The sequence below is a fragment of the Haliaeetus leucocephalus genome, unplaced genomic scaffold (assembly GCF_000737465.1).
Source record: "Haliaeetus leucocephalus isolate CR32 unplaced genomic scaffold, Haliaeetus_leucocephalus-4.0 Scaffold140, whole genome shotgun sequence".
NCBI classification, from domain to species: domain Eukaryota; kingdom Metazoa; phylum Chordata; class Aves; order Accipitriformes; family Accipitridae; genus Haliaeetus; species Haliaeetus leucocephalus.
Window position 1 is genome coordinate 12,946,126 of NW_010972576.1, and position 23,499 is coordinate 12,969,624.

The 23,499-nt window shown below is 37.8% G+C and overlaps 1 protein-coding gene across 3 annotated transcripts in view; it reads left to right on the top strand.

Moving 5' to 3' along the window:
- NFKB1 (nuclear factor of kappa light polypeptide gene enhancer in B-cells 1) overlaps positions 1 to 23,499 on the top strand; it is a 67,427-nt gene that overhangs the window by 337 nt on the left and 43,591 nt on the right. For all 3 annotated transcript variants that reach the window (XR_775545.1, XR_775544.1, XM_010586199.1), the window contains exons 2-4: positions 11,851 to 11,903; positions 13,048 to 13,132; positions 20,960 to 21,000. Coding sequence is in view for 1 of the 3 variants with exons in the window: in XM_010586199.1 (XP_010584501.1) it covers positions 11,859 to 11,903; positions 13,048 to 13,132; positions 20,960 to 21,000 (171 nt within the window). In the remaining 2 variants the exon portion in view is untranslated. The remainder of the gene's footprint in view (positions 1 to 11,850; positions 11,904 to 13,047; positions 13,133 to 20,959; positions 21,001 to 23,499) is intronic.

Consider the following 23,499-nt stretch of genomic DNA (forward strand, 5'->3'; position numbering starts at 1 on the left):
CCTTGCCGGCGGGGTGACCCGGGGAGGCGGCACCCCCTTCTTCCCGGTGCGCAGTTTCTGAAAGGGGCGATTGCCACCGCGCTTTCCTTTCTGTTGCGGGTTTGAAAAAGTGCACTCTGTTAGTGCGCGGACCGCCTCACGCCTCTTTCGTGACTGACTATTTTTTAAGCACGTAGTAGGCTTTTCGGCTGATACCTTCCTAGCTAGGAAGGGGTGTCTGTGGAGGACTGTCAAGTAAAGTGAAAAAAATTGGAAAGCCCAGCTTCTGGTGACCATGTAGTGGGTGCTTGTTGGCAAAGGTGGTGTTGCTTTTTACGCTTTTGGTTTCGAAGATGACGTATGTGCTTAACCTGAGACACAGTTTGGAGTGTCTGCTGTTGTATGGTTGCCGGCTGCTCTTGAAAAAACATAAACCGGAACGTAACATGGAGTATTATTTCTGAACTGTAGTACAGATGAGCTATGTGTTATTTGGCCATTATCATGATGCAGTGTACTGCTATGTAATTTCATTCAAATAAGTAAATATGAGTGCCTGTAAGCATTTGCAGGATAAGCCTTTGTAGGCAAGGGATCATCTGCTACATTTCAACTTCCTGGTTTGAAACGCTTAACATCTTTGCTAAAGAATAACGTTTTAAAGGAAATACAGATTATTTTTTTTAAAAATGGTTTTAAAGTGCCGATCATATTTGACACGTTTTGTGCTTCAAAAGTCCTCTCTTCATTTATTCTGTTCACAGAGAAAATTAGTACTAAGTGGATGTATTCTCTGCCATATCACCTTGTGCTTTACGTGCTGTAAGGTGCTACACGACCACTGTCAAGCTCACAGAATAGGGTTGAAGATACAGCACTTTGTTTTTATTGACATTCAGAGTCTCTGTGCAATGTACTGTGAAGTATCAACTTTTGAAATAGTATTTCAGTCAAAGCATTTTTATTCTCTGGGAAGAGAATGTAGCAGCCCATTCTAGGAAAGCATTAACCAAGACATCGTCATTCTAAGACGTCATCCTGTCTGCAGCGTTTTGTAATCTACAGAAATGACTACAGTTTAATTGAGAAAACGAAAGAGGAAAAAGCAGCCTCTAACTATCCAGGGGCAGATCCTCTGTTCTGTGAACTTCCCTGGCTCAAGCAATTAACTGACAGTTATGCCGAAATACTATTGTTGGGATCTGCCACAGAGTGTGGAGATTTCGAGGAAACTCAGTGCTGAAATATGTGCAAGATCTGTTAAATAATTTAATCTGAAAAATGAAACAGAAGGGAGAAAGCCTTTTTCTTTCCACCCTTTGTCCCATTTTTAAAGAAAGAAATGTCAGTCAGCGGTAGAGTCATCAAAAAATGAAATTATTTTCTCATGCAGGTAATGAATGTACTTTCAGTAGAGTTAAGGTTGTAAAACTGAGAATGGCTTTGTATCACTGTGTGTCATGTTGTGTGTTTTTAAAAAATAATGTTGTAGCAGATAGACTTCATACCTGTATTTGCTTAGTTCAGTCAGCATCTTGGTAAGGTTTTTGTAGTATATACTTTGAAATCAGAAAAGTTTGCTGGAAAAAAAAAAGTGTGCAGGGAGAGAGAAGAAGGGAATCTTGGGAGAGGGCAAGAGGGTGGAAAGCAGACAGTGATACTTCATTTATATGCACATTTGAAAATTTCCTGCTTCATTTATTGAAAACCAGCTATTTAATTGTTTTTCAGTTACTATGTATTTTATTTTTAAAATACATTTTAATAATAAATTTAAATTTACCTTTTTCATTGAGGTGGCATTATGTGAATTCAGGAATGGATACCTACAAATAAATATCACTGATGCAAATTGGCTAATTAATAGAATTTTGAGGTTTTGTGAAAACAATACTCCTTTTCATCATTGCCTTTTGCCAAAATCTTGCCATGTCACTGTCTCATGAGTACATGCGAACTCCAGAAATAAGTGCATTTAGGAATTCATGTTATCATGCTTATCGTCACTGAATCTGTAAGGACAGGAACCAAGTTTGAAGGCCTGTAAGTCTTTACCATCAAGGGTGCTCTATGCTGACTAGAAAGTTCAGGTGTCCCTCAGTAGTTAAATGCATACAAAGTAAATGTTTTGAAGTTGCAAAGATACAGTGAAATACAATGTTGGGGTTTTTTTTTACTAACTTACAGTTGGCTTTCTGGTGCAGCTAGTGATGAGAAAATTCCTTGGTCTTCAGAGATTCTGGTTAATTACTCTGTTTTCACAGATCTCTTCAAAATGTACTTGCTAAAATCTTATCACCTTTCGGTGCTGTAAATGTTTGCCAACTCTAAATTCAGAAGTATTAGTCTTAAAGAAAATTGTTACTCATTTCCCTAAGCAACTAATGAAAGCTCTAACTTTAGTTAAAATTTTTTTTTCCAACGTGTTGCTAGCTTTTCTTTTGTTCTCGGACACAAAATAACACAGCTATTATAAAACAAAGAGGAGATAATGTTTCAGGCAAATAATGAAAAAGAAGTTCCTGGTCTTGGTCACTTTTAGCTCTGACACAGTTATTTTAGAAGTGGAAGTTGTAAATTGATGTCCTTTAAATATGCTGTGAACCTTTTAAGAAGTTCTACATTGATAAGATCATAATTATGGTTGTCATTAATTGTGCCCTTAGGTCAGTCAGGCACTAAATTTGCATCTAATTTTGGGCATAGAAATAATTCGGCGAGTCTTCTTCAGTGCTTTCATTTAAACATATATATTTTGCTGAAGCACTGTTGGCAGTTTCAGAAGTAAGGCCTTAAAAGATGTTTCAAATTATTCTAGTCTCAAGGTAAAATCCTTTGTTTAGGATTTAGGTGGAGCTGACAGACCATGTGTGGGGAGGAAGCTACTGTTGCTACTGCTAGCATTTTTTTCCCCTTGCAACTTTTATGTTCTTTTGAAAAGTAGTGCCAGATACTTTTTTTTTTTTTTCCTCATTTAAAATTCAGAATTAGCTAAAGTGAAATACCTCTATATTTCATTGCATCCTCCAAGCAAACTGTGCTGGTATCAACAGATCAAGAGCAAAGTAGGTCTGAGTTGTGTGGTGTTGGTTGTCTTTTTTTTTTTGGTTGGTTTTTTGTTTGTTTGTTTCTTTTAAAGATCTTATTTCTATGTGTTTAAACACTTATGGACAGATTTTAACATACAAATGAAGTAAAAACTAAGTGAGCAGATGTTTTTGGGGTCTGATTAAGTGGTTTTTGTTGTGTCATAGGTTACTGTAGAAAATCGAGGCTGCAGGAGTTGTACTATTTCTTTGGGAAAAAAAAAAAAACCAAAACCATCTCCCCCCCCCCCCCCCCCCCAAAAAAAAAAAAGCCTTAGTAACCACTTTGCACCTGTAAATTTGAAACCTAGGGTATAACTGTAATGGTGCTGGACTCAGTTTTACCTGTTTGGTTCCACTTACTGGTGTTACTTAACTGACTGTTTCTGTGATGGTATGTTTTCAGTAGCTATTCGAAACCAAAAGGTCACTGAGAATCCCTTAGCTCACTTTTGTGATTGCAGTGGTAACAGCCCTTGCTATTTTCTGAGCCCTCTGCTGCTGTTCATGAGATGAGGGACTGTGTCTTCAGTAAGACCCCAGAACCTGTGTGAAAGTACCTGGTGATACAGCAAACCTTATGTGAACTGGACTTCTGAAATCTTGGGTTTGCTTGCTACTTGGCTTCTCAGAAATGCTGTTCTTTCTCCCCCAAAAGGAGAAGGTTTGCTGTTTGATATTGATGATTCATTACACTTAAGGCTTACAAAATGGATATGTGTGGCTTTAAGTTAAAATTTGACTTTGATGAACAACTTTGTATGAACTAGAACTATTTCTAAAGAACATTCAGTGTTTCTTTTTAATCTGTAGGGGAAAGTAACAGTATTTTAACATGGTATTCAGGTTAGTTCAAGTAGCGTTACCATCCCACATTGCTAAAAGACAGTTTAGTTACTAGAGTTGTTTTGTTGTGTTGAACCTCAGTATTTTTACATATACTTAGCATTATACATATACCAGAGTATGTTTGCCATTTATTTGAATACTGTTTATTCCTTTGGTTTAAGTTGCTTTGAATGTGTTTTAACAAAAACATTCTAACTTTATTCTGACAGTATCCTGGAAAAACAGTTTATATGTTTATGGCATCTTAGTGTTTCCTCTTATCATGTTAGTTCACTACTTTTGACATTTGGGAAAGGAATAAAATGCTTACACAAAAATTCTGTTTGATATGTAAAAGATAATTAATAAAGCAACCATTCAGGTAGTCCAGTTACTCTTTGCCAAGTGAATTTCCTCATGCTATGGATTTTTCTTCAAATTTAGTAGTTATCTGGTGTAATAAATTTGAGTCTAGATTTCCTACAATAATTCAGCACCCAACAGTTCTGATTCAGTGCATCACACTTCTGAACTCTCTTTAATACTTGTGATAGATTTAATTTCCTAAATGTTTCCTAGTTTTTCTACTGCTGTTCAATAATGCATCTTCTCATGACAAAATATTTGAAAATTTTCACTTAGTTTTTTAACTTTAAAAATACACAGCCAGAACTTGCAGGTCCCACCCAACAGGAAATAATAAGCAGACTTAATTAATAACAAGAGGAGGCGATTTGTGCTGTTATGTTAGAAAAACACAGTGTCATTTAGGATTATATAGTGTTATTGCAGCTGCAACTGTACAGATGAGAAAAAGTCTGTAGAAAGCAGTACCTTTGATAAAAATGTCTCTCTGCACAAACCTTTTCTCACTTGTATACTGAGAAATTGTACTCAAGTCTTTATTCAGAGATTACGTGTCTTTGTGGTAGCTGAAGAAAAGTTAAAAAATACAACTTCCGTATGCCTCTTTTGCGGAAATTGAGCATTGTTGAGTTTTATACTGAGAATACAGTTTCCTTAAAACAGCTCCCTGTACCCCCAGGTATTGAAGTCCTAGATGGGAAAAGAAATATTAGTAAACTTTTAACATTTAAAGGCAAACTTCAAATTTCAGGTCTGTTTCATTGCTTCAAAACCTTCAAAAAAATATAGTTGATGGGGCTCCTTGTCAACTTGAGCAAGTTAGCAATCACTTCTCATGGCTTTTAAAATGCTTTTTCTTCCCTGTTTGTGCCAATAATGTGAGTGAAAGTATGCATGATGTTCCCTTAATGTTTTGGTTCTATTTACTTTATATATTTCAGAATACTACAGCTGTTTATCACCTCTTTTGAATAATCCAGGGATTTGCTGTCTGTAGTACATCTCTTTCTTTTCCTTTTATTTAAAAAAAAAAAAAAAAAAGTGTGTATGTATAGCTTGCAGTTTCGCAGCTTTTCCAGACTCTGCATCAGGACAGTGCTCATCTAAATGAAAAATGTTTGGTCCAGTCTTAACCTTTGCCTGGGGACTTCAGGAGCAGTGTAATTTATTAAAATGCATGCAATCAAAATGAGTAGTTGAGAACAATGTAAATAACCATTGCTAAAACCTTTTCTGTGTTAAGATTTTGCTTGATTAGTATTTGGGAGGGGGATGTCTCTCTTCTTTCCCTACTCTTCCTCTCCTGAAAATTTTCCTTTTCAGCAGCTTCATTAATGGCAACAGTAATGGAAGTACAAGGTGCTGGTAGCTAACAGCTGTTAAGAGTTTAGTTGTGTAGACATGCTTTAAGCAGGTTTGGACAATATGTGTTCAAAATGCCAGCAACTGTTTGGAATCCTGCCGGTACAATATTCCCACTGTTGTTACATTGCATTTAACAGAAGTGGGATTTATTTTTCTTAAGAAAATCATCTTTTATTCAGTCTTAAATAATTAAACTGGTTAGAAGGGCATGCACAGCTTAAACTGAGGGTTGTCCATATAACTGCTGTAGGTTCATGACCCAACTTGTGTGTCCTCTGATGCGTCAGAAGACCTAAGCCTGTGTATATGTATGGCCTGCTATTTTGTGCAGATGTAGAAAATAGCAGTTCTCAAACTTCCTTTTCTCCCTCACTGTGCTTCTCTAAGAATATATTCTGCACCAAAGGTTTTTGCTCTGGAGCTGTCCTCCCAGTATTTTGGGAAGAATAACTGGGTTACAAGGGAAGTGAAGTGCTAGATGAAGTTGAGAGGAGGTGGCCAGAGCTAAGGTGAAGACGCCAGGCATTGCAAGGGATGGGCAGCATCCTGCTTTTGAAGGCACTGCAGTGATAACGGCTTGAGACTTAACATCTTGGATCAGTATCTCTGTTCTGTCAGAGCAGCCTGCTCTGTCCTCTAGCCAAAATCCTCTCAGCAGCTCTTGTCCTGCTTCCAGCCCTGACCCAGCAACCCACAGTGTCTATTGCACAATACGTTTCCCAGCATCTCCATTTGGGAAATGCTGATCTCTAAAACAGTTGTCTCTATACAGATACAGATTATGTTTTGCAAAGGATAGAAAAATGAGATTCAAGGATGGATAGTTGCCACTAAAAGAAGTAAACAATACCAGGTAAAACACATTGTAGAGACTGTACAGTACAACTGTTACTCTTTCTACCTCAATATTTCATGGCTGCTACAGGATTTCAGAGAACTTGGTGCTGTTCCTAAAAACAGTTCTCTGCAGTCAGATAGTCTGCCATGTTTTATAGCCCTGATGTAGCAAAAATATATGTAAAACACGAATGTTTGCCTCTCTTCCATCGTTATTCCTCTCTATTTTTAATAAGCAAAATAAACAGGCTAAAACCATAAAAACAGTGAATTTCATGACTTTCATTCAGTGTCCAGTTAAAGAAGTTTTGTAACAGGTAAATTCCAATGAAAGCCAAGTCAAAGAGGAAAAAACACTCTGCTAGAAAACTTGCAGGAAGAGCTGTGCTTTCAAAGTCAGCTGAAGTGTAGTAATTGAGTTTCTTGTCTTGAGACTTGCTTTCTGAATCCCAGCCTTGAAAGGTGAGAACAGGTTGATGTAAAACATCTCATAAAGTAAGAGATGGCCAATCTTCAACATACAAATTTATTTAAACCATCAGACTAATTCCAGTTCACAAGTATAATGAGCTCTGGGCAATAAAGATCATTATTTACTAACATACGTATCTTCAGTGTACCTTTTACAGAATATGCCTTAATTTCCATCCTGTTAACTGATCTGTGCTATAACAAAACCTTCTTCCATAAAATAATAATCTCTTTGCATTAATTCTGTGAGATTACGATGGGCATCCTGTCATGTCAGTTTTTATGCTTTTATTTTGTTTGGTTGGCTCAAAGTACAGAAAGTTTAAGAGATGAGTGGCTGATAAGAGTTTCCACCAGGCATCACACTCTTTTATGATGAGGCAGGTCTTTGTGGGGCAAAGAAATTGGTGATATTGTTCATCCTTCATCTCTCCAAATTGATTTAAAAAAATGCATTTATATTCAAAGAACATAGATTAAAAGTAGAGACCTGCTCATGATGTCTCTCTCTGAAGGTCTGGGAAAGGAAGTGTATGTCATGTTTTGGTTTTGTTTTGCTTTTTTTCTCTGGTCCTATGTGAAATGTTAGCTTCATCAGTAAGCACGTTGGTGCACTTTAAAACATGAATAGGTAGATTTGGGGCACTAAAGTTCAATTTTCTTGGGGGGGGGGGTGGTGTTCAACTATTTAGGGTAATATTCAAATTATTTTATTTCCTTGGAGGAATAAGGAGTCTTCCTAATTTGTTAGTATATATACTGTTCAGGTTTTTAACCAGACCACTATGAGAACAAAGCTAGAAAGAAAAAGAATGAAGTTTGAAGTCTGAATGTTTTTAAAAGGCATGCAGCTGCTTTGTGAGATGTCTGTAAATGTTTTCAGAAATAACTGGACTATTGGTATCTGAATCAAACATTAAAGCTTGATTCCTCATAGGTGATGAAATTTGCATCAGGTTATGCTTGTCTGTAGAAAGGTAATAGGAAGAAGTCCCATTCCCTGTTTGTAGGTATTGGATTGAATACTGGTATCAAAGAGGAAAATGGTTTACCTCATTTTTAAAATTCAGGCTGGAAAGTTGAAGAGGAACAGTAGAGGGAAGGATCTGGGCTCCAAAAAATCAGGGGGCTAAAAAAAGTTGGTTAGAGAAACATCTTTGTTTTTGAAAGGTAATTACACGCAGTGGATGTTGGTGAACAGCAGGAGAGAGATCTGAAATCAAATGATCAAGATAAACAGAAATGAGAATTCTTGTTCCTGGATGAGAGCATTCCTACATTAATTATGTTGTTTCCATTTTAAATGCCTGATCCTTTTGAAGCTTTAAAACAAATATTCAGAATACAATAAATGAACTCGTGCTCTTCCAGCTGTGCCTAAGTGTACCTGGTATTATTCGGTTATTAAGGAGGAGTAGTGATGCAAAGTAACTGCCATTATGTTTGCTTGGTTGGTTTGTGCAACCCCGTCATATTCCATATATATATATATATTCCTAGGTTTTTTCTTTTTCTCTTTTTTTTTTTAACCTTTTTCACAATGGCAACTGACCTGCTGTGGGCAGAAAGGAATACAGCACACATGCATATGCACATCCATACACACTTATAGTCCCTCAGTAGGCACAGCTGTGTGGTTTTGGACAAGCTTAGCTGGATTTTACATTTTCCCATTGCGCTAGGAGCTAAATGATGTTCCTTCACCCACCTTTGAATTTTCACACTAAAAAATACTGTGAGTTGAAATGTTCAGTTTCCTGTGCCCTGTTATCTGAAAGACTTCAGGCAATCTCCACGGTGGAGTCTGTCGTAGTTGATTGTGGTCTGCAGGTGTAGGGGTATTTTTTTATTGTAGATGTAAGTTTGCAGTACAGTTTGTGGGAATTGGAGATTATGTGGGGAGCAGGCATATATGGCAACATGAGCTTCCACAAAGCAATTTTAATCCCCATCTTCCAATGAGAGAGAGAGGTGGTTTTGACTTGACTTCTCTAAGATGCATACAGCAGCAAATACAGCTTGGATAAAAACAGTCTCTGCCCCAAAATACAGCTCATGCAAGGAGAGAATGAACAAAACTACTCGTGGTAGATGCTAATCTTACCACTTAATGCATGTAGGAAGGGTGCTTAGAAACTCAAGCAATAAGGGAAGAGGCTAATTAAAAGTCATACAATTAATGTTAGGGTTTGTTTTTCTGCAAGTATCTTTTTGGTTTTTAATCATGTTATTGACTCCCTGGATTTGCCCTGATTTTCTTGTAAGGGGAAGCTTAGGGATTTGTTAACTAAATAAATTCTAAGGAAACGAATCTGAATCCTATTTTGACAGTAGGGCTCCCACAATGTTTTTGTCTTTTGTTGGCTTTGAAAGAGAACAAAACATACAGTGAAACTGAGAGTGTTTTCAGTCACTTAGAGGGGTCATTTTAAACTGCTGGGTTAATTTTTGTCTAAGCCCTGAAAAAGCAATCAAGTGTCAGTTTACATACACAAAGGCATATGTTTACATATCTAAATCATCGTGTGTTTACAATAAACTGGCTTAGCATTTAAGCCAGGGAGAATGTCTTTAACGACCCCCCCCAAACACTGCAGCTGCCTGTTGAACACAAAAGATCTCGAGAGACACCTGTGCTTTTGGTGATAGTGAGATTGTGTTTAATACCTGGTTAGAAATTCATTAGTACATACTTACAGCAACTGGGTAGTGTGTGGGTAGTTACCTTGCTGCTTCTGAGCGTAACGTTTGTCTTTAATGACTGATGCTTTGCTCTCATGACATTGTTCGTTGCATCAGTCAAAAAGCCAGAAATGACCATTTTGATCAGGTGAAATTGAAGCACTGTTTCAGATAGACGTAGGTTCCATTTCTGTATGGATTCTGCTTTTTATATCAAAGTACTTTAAGTGAAAAGTTTTCAGAAATACTGTCCCTGCAGTACTTTTCCACTTTGTTGAAGTCATGTATTGTAGAACTGTAAATATGACCAGGTAGCAGGTGTGAGAACTGCCCTTCTCCCACAGAGTTCTGCTGGAGTGAGAGTGGTGCAGTCTGAGAAACTAGAATAGGGCTAAGATGATAGAACATGCCGTTAAATTTATCCTGTTGGCCTTACAGAAAAAGGCTGTGAGATGCTGTGTTTGAAAGTTTTGCAAAGATGTATACATTTAGCAAACAGGCAAGTGGGCAGATGCTATTCATATTATCTCCTCAGAGACTTTTTTTTTTTCTCTGAACAAGCATATTTATTGTGTTATCTAGGTCCTTTAGGATTTTTGGAACACAATTTTGCATATGCGACTCATGAAATAGTGATTAAATATGAGAGAACACAAAACAAGACTTTTAGGACCAGTTTTTATTCCATTTATGCAGAAGAAATCTGGCATTTGCACTCACAGTTACCTAATCAGTGTGCATCAGCAGGGTGGGTATTTTCCAACGCTTCCTAAAAAATGTTGGCTGTTGAGGTCTTGAGATTGTTTTCTGTAATACCTACACCTTTAACTGGGAAGTGTTTGCCAAAAACTAAATTACAGTTGTTTCAGTGATTTCAGTAACTTGTCAATTGGTGATAAGAGTTATATTCTTTCTATGGAACAGAATGTCAAATAAAATCATCTTAATAAAGTTTGTTGTATGCTGAAGGTTTTGTTATGCCTTGTATATTGACTTTTTCCCGTAAAGATTGATAATAACAATAGCAAGTTATTGATGAAAATAATGCTTTGCAGAATGTGCCTGCGAGATAATGTGATCAACTGGTATTTTTTATATTGCTGAAATCCTGATGTATTAGGTGATGAAGTACAGCATGGGTGACTGTGGCTGCTTGTTATATCTGTTACTCATTTTTGGCTGAAATCCTATGACCAGTTATTTGATATTTGCCCAAATACTACAAATAAATATTGCTCAGTAAATATTTATCTCTAAAATTGAATTACAGACAGGTGAGTACTTTTATTTCTAGGTAAAAAAAAATAATTTTATCCTCATGGACCCTATGTCCTGGAAGTCATCAGAGTATTAATTGTCTCCTATTTCTCCATTTAAAATTTTCTTTCGTTTTGTACTTGCATGGGATGGGTGGCTATATGTTGTCTTTGGAGCTTGTTAACAAGCTGAATTGAGCCTCCATCAAACTGAAGTACCCAAGTATTCCAATATTCTTTTTGATGTTTGCCTTTCTACTTCCTGTAGAAGGTACATGGTGATTCAGTTTTTCTTTACTGGTTTACTGATCACTTGCTACTGTCTTTCATAGGGCAGCAGGTTTTCACAGTTCACTTTGCTTTGCTGGAAAACATGGCTCATGTTCACTGTGGTGGAATATGAGGGCCAGTGACATGTTTCTATCTTCTGTTAGTTACTAACCTTATTTGAAGTGTCTGCTTGCACGCAGACATGAGTCTCTTGAAATAGTCACTACTTTATTTTCAGATGTTCCCTTGGAGAGTCTTTTTTAGTAAGATCAACATAAGTGAAATTGTAATTCTTTCAATAACATCTACATGAAAGGAAATAGCGCTAATCATTTATAATAGACCTAATAAATTCCTAAGAAAATTTCCAGGCTCTGCTACTGGCTTGCTGCTGGCCCCAGGAAAACTAAGCCAGGCTAAACTTACCCAGTGTCCAGCATTTATATGTAGACCTGTGAAGGAGGGTTAGGTGTGTTGTACATCCATAATTGTCATTGTCAACACTGAGTTGTGAGTGCCAAGAGCTTATCCTGTCCTTAGGCTGCCCCTTTCAAATACTGAGGAATTTTAAGAGTATTTTGTAAATCATGAACTTCATGAGTAGAATAAGAAGGGTCAGAGATGAGGCTTTTAACTCTAATGTTTTTCAAGTTTCTCTATTGCTGTACATTGAAAAAAATGAGAGTTCTGATCATGGTTTTGTGTTTCAGGACTTAAAATGGCAGGAGAAGATTCCTATATTATGGGAGTGTCTGATCCTCAGGTAACTGGATTTGTGTACTTTCAGTATCCCTGTATTCTCTCCTAGTTCTCTGTTTTGTCTTCCTCTGGTATTCTCCTGTCATTTCCTAGGCTTAACAACATGGAGATATAAAAGCATTCTAGTTATTGGCAGTAATCAGGTCTGGGGAAATCTAGGTTTGTTTTTCTCTGAGGTATTTATGTGACCTGTAAAGTGCCTTGCCACTGGTGAAATGGCTGAAATGAAAAGGAAAGCTAGGCCTGCTGAAAGAAGCAATTGAAAAAGTGCTCATTTTTATGCCCTGTCTGCCTGTGACACTTGCTCTGAAATTTCTTCTGTGGTGGGTGGACATTGGACTTTATCTGAAAATAATGCCCCTTATGCCCTAAAAGGCCCCTTTATATAATTTTTTGTGAAATTTGCATTGACATTGATGACTAAAACGTTCCTTCACTCGCACAGATCAATAGGCCTAGTTCTTCAGAAGCTCTTCCTGATCTCATTAGGTTATTTCATGATTCATTTGAATTGTGAGAATAGTGCTTGAGTGAAAAGTCTGAGTGAAGAACAAATCATTTCTACCCACCTTAACTTCCAAAAAGAAACTATTTTCTCCTTTATGCTTGCTCCACTTTGGAAGAAGGTAGATTTATACTTGACGACAATTACAGTGAGTTAAGGCATGTCAGTATTCAAAAAAAAAAAACAAAAAACTTTAACCTGTATATAGTGTTTTCTTGCATTAGAGCTTGTAAATATATTTACATAAGGAATGTAGTCTGGTGGGGTTTAATCACAGAAGTAGAAATGAAAACTCACAAGTTCTCAGCAAGGTGTTGGGCAAGACATCTAGTGTCAGATTTTCAGAATTTACCATATAAGCTCTTTTGAGTATATAGTTGCTAGTGCATGTAAGCAAAATGCATGCTTAGAAACTGGGCTGAGCTCAGTGCAGTCTCATGATACTGGTGAAACTTGGTCAGTACTATCAGCTTGCTTGCACTGCTGTTGCCAACAAAAATAAAGTAGATATAAAATGTTTACGTAATGCACCAGGGTGTTTGCAGTCTCAATATTTGCAGAGAACTTTGAAATTCTTTGCTGATAGATGCTTTATGAAATTATGTATATATGTAGTAATGAAGAGTATTTTCTTTCAATATAGATGTTTGCAATGGATCAGTTCATGGGAATGAATGCATTATTTAATAATACAAATTACATCACTTCAGACTTACCACTACGAACAGGTAGGAACCATTGCTATTTGATTGTGCCATTGTCCTGCTGTTTCTTCTTTTTGTTCTTTTGTGAAGTTCTTTTAAGCAGCTTTTTTGTTTACACACTCGTATTTCATAATACTAGATCCCAAAGTTGTCAACTAGGCTTTTTATTACACCTTTATGCATCTCTTTCTTACCCTCATGAAACTTTCAACAGTGAGGCAAATCTGATTTTCTTTTGGCTTGTACAGAAGCTGAAAGTTTCAATTAGTGAAATGGTTTGAGTGACCAAAGAGCTTGAGTTACCTGTTTTTATAAATTTTTGGGGTTTTTTTTTTCTAAATTTGCATTTTCAGTGACCTACATGTTTGTATTGCCAGCTTGCAGAGTGCAACATGTACTTTTTTTTTTCTTTTGAACAGTGTTTCATTTGTTGTAATAATTCTTAAGGTGCTTGTTTTTCACTAATAAGACACAGAATATGTTCAACTTCCTGTATCATTTGAATCTGTTTTTCCTTCTTGACTTCTCCGTTTCCTGTAAAGTGGCAGTCTGGTATTAAAAGTACCTGACAATTTCCTGAATAATAACACTAGTTTGAAAGTTCAGAGTCAAATTTTGCAACCAACTGCTGAAAATAAGCAAATAGTATCCTGCAAAGGTCTGATACACAGTTTTTCCAGTATGGTTCCAGAACAGGAATATCAAATAGAAGCGTGTTATACCTCAGCCAGTATTATTAGCTGCTTGATCAGCCTTGGTCTTGTTTTGCTGATTAAATTTCTTTTTAAGTGTTACTTCTTGCTTGAATTTAGAAAACTCTGTTTCTCCTGCTTTGTTTATTAGAATAGCTGATATGAAAGGAGGAAGGAAATAAAAATTTATTTAAGTGTATAAGGTTTTTCTCAATATATATATCTCCAGTATAGCTATTAATGTCTTTTAACATGAAAGCTTTCTGTTGTTGATCTGTTTGACTCTGTTGTATCAAGATGTAGCTGGTATCTTCTGTATTGCAGATTGCTTTGTTTTGTTGAAAATGCAAATCACTTCTGTTTGCAATATTTGATACACTTGGCAGCAGAGAAGGTGTGAAGGGTAAAATGAAAAAAGCAATTAGCTTTTTACTTCATAGGTAAACTTCCACCCTAAAGTAACAATAAATGCTGATTTAAAAATAAAAATTAAGGCATGCTTACTGTTTCAGTGTTTCCTGGTTTAAACCATACTTTAGTTTTCTTGACTGAATAGTAGCAAGGAAGGATCAAGAAACACATATGGTGCAGATAATTTTGTTTCAAGATAAAATGTTCTGATGAGCAAAGCTCTTGACAAATATGGACAAGCATCCAACAAATTAATGTTGCAATCATTTGTTTGCAGTGTGTTTTTATTAAGGCACATAAAATTGTTCAGTAAGATTCATCTGTGTAGGATTAAAGGACTTGTGCATTGTATACCAAGGGTTTTTTTCACTGTTCCCCCAGAGTTTCTGTGGAACTAATAAGGTTATCGGAATTTTGATTTCCTCATAATGATATCTCTTACATGTATCTTTTAAGCTTACTCTGTACTCCTCATGCCAGACTCATTCCATACAAATTATTCAGAGATATAAAACTGATTTTCAGATATCTATGTCCTGTCTAAACTAGAAAACAGCTGTTTTTAAAGCCATGTGGGGGAGTCAAGAATTCACTGAGTTCTGCAGTCACAGAAGACTCCTACAGGGCTAAGTCTAGCTCTATCCTTAATTTGCAAAACTGCTTAGAAAAGGCCTTTTTTTTTTTTTTCTTTTTTAGTGGCACTGCTGTTGTCTATTGCTGCACTATAGGTGGCAAGTTCCCTCTGTAGAAAATGGGTTTTAATAAAGGATCATGGGTTTCAAGTTACACAAACAAAAAGTTAATCATTTAAGTTTTAGAAAAGGTTGATCATTTCAATGACATCTCATGATGCCATAGTGATTGTTTCTTGAGTAGTATTATTATAATGCTTACTTTCACCCCTGCTTGAAACTATGTTGTGTCATTACTATGGACTAGCTCTTCAGTTACAAGGTGATATAATAGTTTATGTATTATGCTTGTTTCCAAAGAGGAACTAATGATTTCTTTCTACAGAGCAAGGTCAGTTAAAAATTCATGTGGGATTTTCCAAAAGTACTCCTAGCTGAGAAGTGTTCTAAAAAGGATTTTCCTCTAGGACAGTTGGATGATTTAAACAGAAAGAACCAAAGAATTAATTGTTCCTCATGATTTCATGTGGTGCCTACACCTTTCAGTCTGTGCATTTATGAATGCACAATGTCAGACTTATTACACTGGTTGGCAGGTTTAATATATAACTGTGGATGGCCGTATCATGCCAGCATAGCTGAATCAACAAATAGCAGGGGAATTTGGGGACTTTCTGATGATAGATGTTCTGCTGTTATGTTAATATTTACAGACAGTAGAAAATGTTTGAAATGTTGGGACAGGGATTTTCTCCATGAGGTTGTCAGTGCTCAAGTGTCTTTGCTTCTTTTTCTATCTCATGTATGTCAGTTTTAAGTGAAAATTAGGCTTGGTTATTTTGGCTCTAAAGCCGTAGTAGGTAGTTACGTGGTTCAAGTTCTACATTTACATCTAAATCTAGAAAGAGAAGTAATCTCTGTGTGCCTTTGGTGACAAAAGGATGTAGCTATAACAAGTGCCATAACAGTGCAAACTGCAGGACTGACCTGTGTGTTTAAAACACCACCAGCAGCAAAGGCAGTATGTCACAAAGTCAGCCTCTTCTTTGGCTCGTTGGGAAGTATCCTGCCTTTGGGAGTTAGGTACTAATCCTCAGTGGCATCGGGGATGGAAGGGATCATTATCTGTGGCATGTATTTAGGCAGCGTAAAAGCAGATACGCATCAGTGTGATGTCCACTGTGGAGGGACAAAGTGATGCCTTAAATTGGGGAGGAAATGGGCAGAGCTCTATGCAAAGTGTTTTATAATTTCGGGTGTTTCTTACTTCCTCCTGCTTATACCAGGCCATCTACAACCATGTAATGTAGCAATCTGTGTGCCAGTTAGAGATGGTTTTGGGAACTGGTTAATTGTTTTGGGGTTTAGGGGCTCCGGTCTAACTAGTTGTTGGCATTAAGGAGTTGCATTTTTAAGCCTGTGAAGTTGAAGCAGGGCCATCAACAGCTGAACAGTATTGCCTGGAGACTGCTAAAATTACAGTTTTCTGGTATTTCTTCAACCTCCTCTGCCCAACCCTCTGTGATGCTTGCTGTTGAGAAAAGAGAAGGGCATAGAGGGAAAAACAAAGCACTTATAAAGAACTTTATTTCATATTTTTTCTGAGAGAGATAATGTTAGCAATTCAAGGAAGCCTGACTATCACCAAAAATTAGATGAGCGTTCATTTTCCCTGTCCCATAGCAGTGGCCCTAATCCTCAGAAGCAAGAGCTGACTTGCATGCTACTTCTAGTGTTTTTTCTAGATCTTCTGTGCTTGTATTTTGAAGAGTGACCTGAGGGAAGAGAGAGGTTAAGCAAAGCCCCTGTGCTGCTTGCTTTAAACATCGTGCTTTGAACACTGCAGAGCTGAGATGCAATAGGGTTCCTGCACGGGTGAATCCCTGAGAGGGAGGACATACAAATGCTACGATAGGCCTTCAGGAAGGGTAAGAGGCTTGATACAGAGTCTGAGCTTTTAGCAGCAAGGTAGCACTGCCAGGATGGATACAAGAGGGTTAGTGTTTGGTTTAACAATCAAAACCTAGAGGCTATGAGCATTTTCATCTGTGTTCATGAGCAAAACAGCACACAATTACAAGGGTGAGATGCCTGTTCTGGAGGACCCACTAACAGAGAGGAGGTGAGGGGGGGACTTGGCCACAGCTGGTTGCAGGTTAAATTGAATGACTTCAGGTACTAGGTAAGCTGCTAGATAAAGGGCACAACTAGTCCTACAGTGCTGCCAGACTTGCAGGGATATCCCACCAACCTCACAGAACCCTTTTTTCTTGACTTTGCTATGATGGGAAGAAGGAAACAAGAGGGAGCCTAAGATGGGTTCTCCTTTGGGAAGTGGGTGTGCAGGGTGAGGCCTGTCAAGAGGAAGAAAGAATGTAAGTGGTGGGAGTGTCAAGATGCAGGAGGGCCTCTGACTCAGGCAGGAAGGAAAATGAAGAAACGTAGCAGTTGAAGAAGATGTGGGGAAGTGGGACTGTGACTCAGGGTGGAGGGGAGGCAGTGGGATGCGAGTTGGTCTGTGGCAACCAAGGCGAGAAGACAGAAAAGGAAGCACTGAAGCATACCCAGGATGTGGCAGTCTGCACCAAACCCCCTCTGGGCTGGAGGACTGCATGTTTTAGTTGCAGTTCTTAGCCCTCCTGACTGCAGCAGTGCCAGGAAGATAGTGAGGAGTGCTCATGTCAAAACTTGGCTCTTGGCAACTCTGAGAGTCATCCCTGCGTAGAGGCCAGCTCCATGACTGGTTGCCACTTCAGCCTCTCTGTAGGGCAAAAGTAGAATTCAAGTTATGCATTAAGTAGCATTCCTTCTTGTGGTTGTTAAACACTTACAAGGGAGTTGCTTGTTAAAGAAGAACTTAGAGCAAGCAACCTTCCAGCATAGAGCAGAGGTGCAAAAGATCATCACAAATCTCGTCATTGTTAGTTCCTCTTACAAGGTGTACATCTTCACGTTCCTGCTGTCTATCTGCTTAGACCAGACATGCATACTAATAGAAACGAAATTAAAGTTAAGAACTTCCCTGTGCAAAACACTAAACATCTTTTCTTTTCCCCATGGGAAAGAATGAGAGAGAGAAAAAGAAGGAACCACACGCAGCCAATATTAGGCTGTCTAATGTACCTCTGGGAAGTATTCAGAGTTTAGTGAAGACAGCTGTATGAGACCTTTTGCTAAGTAAAATCCTTTTTATAGTCAAACTAATATGCCATTTATGCTTGGAAGTTCCCTTGAATATTGCTGCTTTATTTTTAAATAGCATTTCAGAAGTAATTAAATGCCTTGCATTAGAGTGCCTTCTCTGTACTGTTACTTGGATCTGGTTCAGATGTTATACCAGAATTACTTAGTCATTGTAAAAAAAAATGTTTAGTCACAAACCCCAAAGGTTAAAGTAAGACCTCAAAAACTTTGTTTTAAATATATTGGTATATGATTTATATAACCTGGATTAATGATAACAGACATCTAGTTTGCCTTTGTACATTTACACTGCACCTTTTTTGCACTTTCCTAGTATTAGTATGTAAGATATGTTGATTTTTTTTGTATCAGTATGCTTTTTATATATTTTGTATGCTTTTTATAAGCTTTTTCCCAAGGGGGCATAAGAACCACAGTCCTAAGTTTTCAGTTTTCCTGAGTTTTCACAAATGCCATGCAAGGTAAAACTACTTCAGCAGTACGAAGAATTTGCCTTGAGCTTTCCAATATTCCAATAGAGTGTATATCCCTCTCTTAGGAGTTTGAATTTCCTTATGTTGAGGGAAAGTTGGAACCTGGGAGTGCTGCAGCCACTTAGCTGTTGGATAAAAGAGTACTTCCTTTTCTGGCTAATGTTTAAGAGAAAGCAGTAGTATTTTGTGCTGATACTAACCCAACGTACATGCCTTGAAAATGAATTCCTAAGGGGAGAACAGCCAAAGAACAATTACTTGGCAGATCCTGCCCTGGAGGCTTGGTTGAAAGTTGAACTACACAGTTGTATTTTAGGTCCATTATTTCTGCCAGTGCCCAGAATATACAAGGCTTCTGGATTGTTAAAGTATAAAATTTTAGATGCCTAAAGCATGACAAGGGTTAGAGGTCTGTGAACAGAGGTCTTAAATTTAAGTGCTGATACAATGCTTAAACCCACCTCGACTCATCTTGACTCCATGTTACAGACAAAAACTGAAACATAAAACGACACCAAAGCTAGATATTACTCTACATCTTTTAAAGTTTTTGAAGTCCAAACTGCTTTTCATGCTTTCTAATGTAAGATGATGTGTATATGGTCTTGGGGCAATTGTTTTGCATGAGTTCAAGATTTTAATTGTAGCACTGTTTACTTTTTCACAGGAAGAGTGTTGGACTTGGGAAATAAATGATCTTTATGTGGGAAGTTGTCGTCACCGGCATTTGCAATGTAACTTTGGCATGAAGCTAATTCAGTTGCTGAGTCAGCTAACTTCAACAGCAAAATACTAATTCCATCTATTAGCATATTTATCAAAACTTTAATATTGAGAGAAGCCTGTTTATTGAAGACCTGTGCTAACTAAAAACATGAAGGTCTGTTTTATTAAAGTGAAGCTGTATTGAGGAGCTGAGAAAGATGCATATATTCATACTGCAAACCATAAATTAATGAATCCTCTGCCATTTTTAATTATCGGTGAATTTTAGGCCTATTGGCAAATTAAAATTGATGCAAGTATGTAGCTCTGTGCTGAAGCCAAGTACTACGTAGTTGAGGTAGCTGTATGACATGGTACTTGCAGATGGTGCAGTTGTTCAGAGGCAGATCGCACCTGCATGTTGGCAGGGCATGGTATGCTTTATGTGCTTGCAGGCTCTGCCACATAGCCGTGGCTTGTCCGCTTTGAAGGTTTCATGTGTCCCAGTGAGCTTGCTTGATTCCTTAGCATTTATACCTTTAATAAGAGTAAATGATACATAATTCCAACAGGAATATAGCTGGCAAAATATTGTGTAGGTATTCACAGTGAAGCTGTCATTTGGGATCTGCTTTAGTAACAATTGAATTTTTAGCATTGAAATCTGAATCATCTTCTCTGCTTAGCAAGAAGCAGGGAAGAAATCGTACCTCTCGGAACTGTCGTTTTCAGACTCAGGATTTGCTTGCATTTTAAGAGGTACTTCACAGCTACCCACCTAGAAAGCTTTCCTTCTCCATGTAAAAAATCTAAACGATCAGAGTTGGAGCTAAGCTTTGATCGGGTGATAAATTCTTAACTGTGGTGGCACTGAGTACTCGGATTTTAGGGCCTGCTCAAAGGCTGTTTAAACTGGTGAACTTTGAATTAGGTTTATGGTATGAAGTTAGCTGCTGTTCAGGGAGTGGTGCAAGACTGAAAGTTGTTTAAGGAAGCCTTCTTTGAAAATACAAATACAATTTTAATAGAACTTAATCCTATGTATAGGCATCATACTCAAAGATGGATCTCATTATAGAGTCTGCATCTGAAATAGAGTGTGTTCAGTGTTTTTAGAGGCACCAGTATATTTAAAAGTGTATCTGAAATTATTAAAAGAATGTAAATTGTTTAGTCTCCTCAATTCCAGGGATTTTTTTTAAAGCAGTTCTGACTGTTAGGGCATGTTGAGACAGCTTAAATTCCTCCTATATTCCCATACCTCAGAGCTTCCCATTGGCTGTCTCTAGACTTTCAAAAGCACCTATTCAGTAGGAAGCCCTAGGGCCAAAAGCTTGTGAGTATAGTCTTTAGAGCCCAAGGGGTTTAAGTACAAAAGTTAACCTTAGCTCAGGAAGGCCAGGCTGTTTGTCAGTGGCAAGGAGAAGATCCTGTTCTTATTCACCCTTGAGTCTTAACTGAGTGATCAGAGTTGCCCATTTAGGCCCTCTGAGCTAAAATTAACTTTTTTGAGTTAATACTTCCCTTCTTACTCCACTGGTCTTAGGGAATGTTGGAAATGACAGACTGCCAAGTGATTAAATTATTTATTAAAATTTAAATTCTGAAGATCCTTAGGTGCTTTCAAAAATTTTATCTCAAGACATTCAAGAACATCAATTTTACTCCTGCAACTTACACATCATAGTAACAGAACTATAATTTCTATTATGACTTTTCTTTCTTTTATGTTAGCAGATGGACCATATCTTCAAATCATAGAACAGCCAAAACAGGTAAGAACAACGCTACATTTTGAAAATCTTTAAGGTAGCTATGTCAGCATATTCAGCTTCAAATAAAATTATGACTTAAGATGAGAGAAAAAAAAGAGTATTGAAGAGGTTGAACTCTCATAATAAATGTGGCACTTAACTGTGAGCAGTTTTTCCTCTCACTTTTGTAGTTAAATCGTTTCCTGTTTTGTTCTGTTTTCATCTTTGTGTCTCTCTGGAAGTGTCATAAGACAAAAAAATACCTGAGGGTTTTAAAAAAAAAAAAAAAGTCTTGCTAAGTATAGACTCTTCATCTTAGAAGTGATTCTTACAGTATCCCAGTATTTTGAAATGTAAACGATTAGACCAAACATGGAAGGGGTTTAGAATTTGTTTCATGTTTCTTGAAACACATGAAAGAAAAAAGAAAAATATTTCATTCTGTTCCCAAGTTACAGGAACTTTTGACTTGTGCTTCGTCGTAGTAAAGAAATTCTGTTGTCCTTTGAGATTTATCACAGTTGGCTGTTTTGAATAACCCCCCCAAAATGAAAATAAATACTTGAATGTAACTTTTTTTTTGTGACTGTGTAGCAAATGCTCACTTAGGCTCCTCTGACAGTATGAAAGTCATCCCAGTGCACTGGTTAGTTTTCATGCAGCTGATGTACAAAGTAATTTCTGGGTTGAAGGTTGCCCTCAAGTATGCCAGGATATTGTACCCCTTTAAATGGTGGCATCAGCAATTGCAAGTATTCTTCCTGAAGCTATTACAGTCTGGAGACCCCTTTCCTGCTTCTCCTGATCAGTTGCATGGAATCTTACCTTATGGAGCTGTTAAGTACTGGGGAAGAGGCTGACTAAAAGCTGTTCCATCCTCTTGGTCTTCTGCAGAAGCATGCCGCAATCCAGTCCTTCTGGTAGGAGGTGGTAGAGAACATTTGTTTCAGCCACACACCAAAGACATTTTTGTGCTGGAGCAACCCTTCAGGAATAGGGGCACTTCATGGTCATAGGTGAAGCAGCAGCATAGTGTGAACTCTTGGAAGAATACGCTGCCTCTTCCTTGTTGTTTTAGTTCATGCCAAACCAGGCTGTGTCTTTGCATGATGGAGCCTACAGTGTGCAGTACCTAAGGAGAAACCAGTGTTTCCTTGCATGACTTCTCAGCAAGCAGCTCCTGTAGTGGAGGACCCATGTGGCAAGCTGGGTAATGGTTTATAACAGGGTGATGAGGGTGACCCATCAGCAGGGTGCTGTGCTTGTGATCATTTTTAGAGCAAAGAGGCAGCTGGGGGGTGTAAGACTGTATGTGTGAAAACATGGCTAGGATAGCAAGGGCAATAGACTGGGGAAGGCCACACAGGTGACTGCTGGATCTGTTGGATCGAAGGTATAGAGGTGAAGAGAGACTGGGTCATCTCAAGTGTAGTGATGGCAGAGGTTGCTTTGCCTTTTGGACAACTTAAGTTCAAGCTCGTCGTAGCTGGGCACTTCACTTGCAATACACTCGGTCACTCGGTTCACCATAGGAAGGCAAATACATGCTTAAAGATGAATTGCATTGTCTGGTCAATATCTGAATAAAAGTCAGATCTTTACATTTGCCTGGGAAGCAAGTTCTTAAACTTTAAAGGCTTTAGTGAGATAGGTGTTGAAGCTAATGATTACAGAGTAGTTTTTGAACCAGGTTGTTCCCTGTCGGCTAATACAGACTTTGAATTCAGAGTTGTTTACTATTAGAGAGAAGCTGAATGGTTCTTGATGAAGTATACAACACTAACTGGTGCTGTTTGGACAGACATTGGGAGCCCTATATAAGACGAGGATTTTGCCAGAAACTGCAGGACTGGGGAGTAGATCTGAAAGTATTCAAAGTTGGGGGCCCCATGAAATAATATAGTTAAGTAGAGTTAGAGTTCCAAACACATTTGCTTAAGAGTTGCATCTTTTGTGCCTTAGATTACCCTGTAAAAGGGATGTTATTTCCTATAAATAAAAATGGAATAAATGGACAGCTGTACTCTAGAGTGGTTGGTAATACCGTGCAGTTCCCTAAAGTATATTCAGATATCTATTTATGTAGCTGAGATGAAAACCCAACCATTCAAAGTCCCCTGAAGCTTTTGTGCTGTTTCTGGGCTCCGCTCAGAGATACAGCTTCTTCCCAGAAGAAGCATTTGTGTTTCATCCCTTTCCTTTTCTTTATGATGTTTTGGACTTCCTTGATTGTTATTGGCTTCAATTCTCTCTAGCTAGCAGCAATCATGGGAGAGAGTATCTGCTCTTGCATTCTCTATCTTTTAATTTTTATCTTGTTTTGAGAATATAAATAGATCTCTGCTTTAAAATATCTTCACTTACTGAAAGAAAAATCTCAGGTTGCTGTTACATTTAAGAGTGAGAATAGAACAGTTTCTCCAGGGCTACAGTTCAGTGGTGCTTTGTTAACCAGCACTTAGACAGCATTTCAGGGATGAACAGTTGTAACTTTTCTTTCTCTTTGTGGGCTGTTTGGGC